The following is a 3,455-nucleotide window of genomic DNA, read 5'->3' as shown; positions in this document are numbered from 1 at the left end:
ATGTACATTAAAATAAAATATTTAGGAAAACATTTGTATCTAATCTAACAATAAACTAAAACAGGATTGAGATGTTCATTAAACGATACATGGCGTAATCTTTTATCGACACGTGTTATTTTAATTTATTTATTTTACTAAGTTAGTTTTTTTAATTGTATATACATTTAATTTCCTTATTAGACTTAGAATTAAACTCTAATTCTTGGCTTATAAATACAAAACACATCATAACATTATTTAATTGATTATTTTCTCATTAATAAAATTGTCTATTTTTCATTCTCATTTCTTCAACTCATATTATTTATATTACTTAAGATTTCAAAAATTTGAGTTTACAATATGAACTCACAAAGATATTGCCTTCATCCACTATGCTTGCAAGTTCAGATTTTGGATGTGATTGTAAAAATTTAAGTTAAATTCAAAAACTCTAAGTAAACATATATGAGTAATATATGTATCATTAATGTTTATTATAATTTAGCTTCAATCATCGGTTTACTTTAACTATAAATTATTTCATACGCACCAATCATATATATGTGAAACATATTTGAATTTATTTATGATACAATCTATATAGCTACCGTACATCCTACGGGTATTATAACTAGTTATACATTAAAAAAAAAAAAAAGCTTATGACCATGTAAAAACATGTAAAAACTATTGACCGATTACTAAGAAAAAGTTAATTTTCTTTTAGTAAAATGGCCGCTTCTTTTTTATTTTTATCTATATTTCTTTTATTTTTATTTTAATTTTTATCAAATAACTATTGATTATTGTAAAATGGCCGCTTCTTTTCATTTGCTATTTAAAACATATTTACTTAAAATACTTATAATTTCTATCTGAAAATACTTAAAATATTCTTATTAAACTTAATTTAAAACGTTTATCTTTAATTTTTAAATAACAATACTTATACTCTTAAATAACTACACTATTACCCTGTTTTGCATCAATAATTTTATATTAATAACCATACGGCTACGGCTATATATCATCACCGCCGTCGACACCACAGTTACCGTCATCGCCGCCACTGTTATTGTCACCACCACGACAGCCACTGCACTACCACATCTCACAGGCAAATAACTATTACATTACAGAGTAACAGACCCAGTCGAGAACCATAATCTCCATTTTTTAAATATCAGTTTAGATGAGTGGGAAATTAAATTGATATTAATCAAGCATTCTATATGTGATAGAATTATGAGAAAATTAAGAAGGAATTGAAAGACGTACGGAGGATCTCTTACCATATTTCCAAGTTGCTGCTGGAGTTCCAATGATTTCTCAAGTTCTATCACAATCTCGTTCATTTCTGGACGGTGTAGTCTGTTCTCTAAGCAAGAATATGCTACTCTGGAAAATCGGGTCAGTGATTGCCGGCTCATTTGAACCCGCAGATCCGGATGGATTATATGATTCAGTGACCCATTGTTTTCATAATGAACTCTGAACAATGGAGCCAAAAATCTATTATCTACATGATTTGGAATGAAAGCTTTCCGCCCACATAGTACTTCACATAAAACCACTCCAAACGAGAAGATATCTGACTTGTGACTTACACCTCCCGTTTTTAAAATTGATGGATCCATGTACCCTTTTGTGCCAACAGCTTCTGAAAGGACAACCCGGCCCATTCGATTTACCGATTGTTTGATAGAATATTCAAAACCAGATAACTTGGCCTCAAATTCAGCATCTAATAACACTGTGGAGCTGTTGATGTTACGGTGTATGACACTATCACTTCGCCCCCCTTCACCGTTATGGATGCATCTCAACGCACGCGCAACTCCCACACATATCTTCAATCTTTGAATCCAGGTGAGGGTTGTTGGGTCGCTAAGATACATGGAGAGACTTCCCCTGGTGGCCTCATCCTTGTTTATGATGATCTTTTCACCATTCTCATCACAAAACCCAACTAGAGATACTATATTTTCATGCTTGAGGCTAGAAAGCATAGTAATCTCGGTCCAGAACTCAACGTCTCCCTGTCGTCGATGGTTTCCATCAAATCTGCGAGCAGCAATGTTCACCATCTTCCCGGACACCAAGAGTTGTCCTCTATACACCTTTCCGAAACCACCACCTCCGATGACATAGACATCATCAAAGTTGTTGGTTGCCTTTACAATTTCCTCAAGTGGGATTTTTAAGTGAGTAAACAAAGTGATGGCGGATGCCATATCTCTGTTTATCAAGCGGTAATAAGAACTGGAAAGGCTAGCAATTGGTTGCAAATCAAAAGTTTGGTAAAATTTATATGTACAAATTTATATTCCTAATTGATCACAACACGTTCCTGCATATATTACAATAATTATTTATGAAAAAAAATGGTAATAATAATAGTAGTTTAGTAGCCAACTAGTAGCTGGGCAATGTGTTGTCAGGGTCAAAACATGTGAGCATTAAATGTTATTCTTTTTATATTGTCAAGTTGAAATTCATATATGATCTCAGAAACTTTTATATTGAACCTGAGAACATGTCGATACATGCGGGTCTATGATTTATGAAATCATCATAGCATCTAACTAATTGCGTCTGTGTTGAGCTCCAGATTAATTAGCTAGGACGCTCTAACTAACAAGAAGTTAGATACGAGAGGCAGTCATTCCTCGCGTTTCCGTGCAGGTAACTTGCGACCACATATTTCTTATGGAATTGCATTACATCTATTTAACATGTGCAGTTTTGCTCAAGGAATCTGCTATGACACATTGTCCAATGGTGCCATCTTCTTCCCTTTTTCCCTTTTCAGGTGCGAGACTTACTGGAAGCCCATGGGGTTTGGAAGGGATCAACAAAATGGCGTAAGATAACAGAATGATGTTGACTGCTACGTAAAAAGGTAAACGATTGTAAAAATCATCACATTAAATGGTGATTTTGAAAGCGAATTCACACTAAGTATTTTTTTTTTTTTTTTTGATAAATTCATTACTATTTTGAAACAATAAGCCACTTAAGTATAATATTAGTTGATTCTAAAACCGAAACATTTAATATACTAAATTAAATAGTGGAAAATAAAGAGTCTTAGATATAACCAAATCAATTTAATTGCTTCCGCGTCAATTGTTTAATCAACTTGTTTAAGCAATAAGCCCTTAATATAAACATAAATTTAATCACCTTGTTTAAGCAATACTGTAGACTTCATATTGCATGATTTATTAGGTCATTGTCAATCGACTAATATTCTATATCTATTTCTAAATATATATATATATATATATATATATGGAAAAGTGAGTATGAGGCTGGTATGCACCCAACTTGGGTGAAAAACCCCTCACATACTAATATTTTAATATTTTAAATAAATACATGGCCCCCCATGATTTTTACCTTTTAAAAAAAGGTATGTGAGGGGTTTTTCACCCAACTTGAATGCCTAACAGCCTCATATTCCCTTC

The 3,455-nt window shown here is 32.6% G+C and overlaps 1 protein-coding gene across 1 annotated transcript; it reads right to left on the bottom strand.

Moving 5' to 3' along the window:
* Positions 1–1,005: 1,005 nt before the first annotated feature.
* Positions 1,006–2,219, bottom strand: LOC122583755 (receptor-like protein kinase HERK 1). Its single transcript, XM_043756129.1, has 2 exons — positions 1,278–2,219; positions 1,006–1,086 (listed from the first exon to the last, which is right to left on the bottom strand). Exons 1-2 carry the CDS (start codon positions 2,217–2,219, stop codon positions 1,006–1,008), a joined length of 1,023 nt encoding a protein of 340 aa, XP_043612064.1.
* Between the last annotated feature and the right edge of the window lie 1,236 nt (positions 2,220–3,455).

The sequence above is a fragment of the Erigeron canadensis genome, chromosome 9 (assembly GCF_010389155.1).
Source record: "Erigeron canadensis isolate Cc75 chromosome 9, C_canadensis_v1, whole genome shotgun sequence".
Taxonomy (NCBI): Eukaryota; Viridiplantae; Streptophyta; class Magnoliopsida; order Asterales; family Asteraceae; genus Erigeron; species Erigeron canadensis.
Note: the sequence above shows the minus strand (reverse complement) of the source record. Positions and strands in the feature narration are given on the sequence as shown.

Coding starts and splice junctions, on each gene's coding strand:
- LOC122583755 (XM_043756129.1), bottom strand. CDS start 2,219: ATGGCATCCGCCATCACTTTGTTTACTCACTTAAAAATCCCACTTGAG. Junction 1,087..1,277: donor AGCAGCAACTTGGAAATATG/GTAAGAGATCCT, acceptor GAGATGTGGTAG/TGCAGTGGCTGTCGTGGTGG.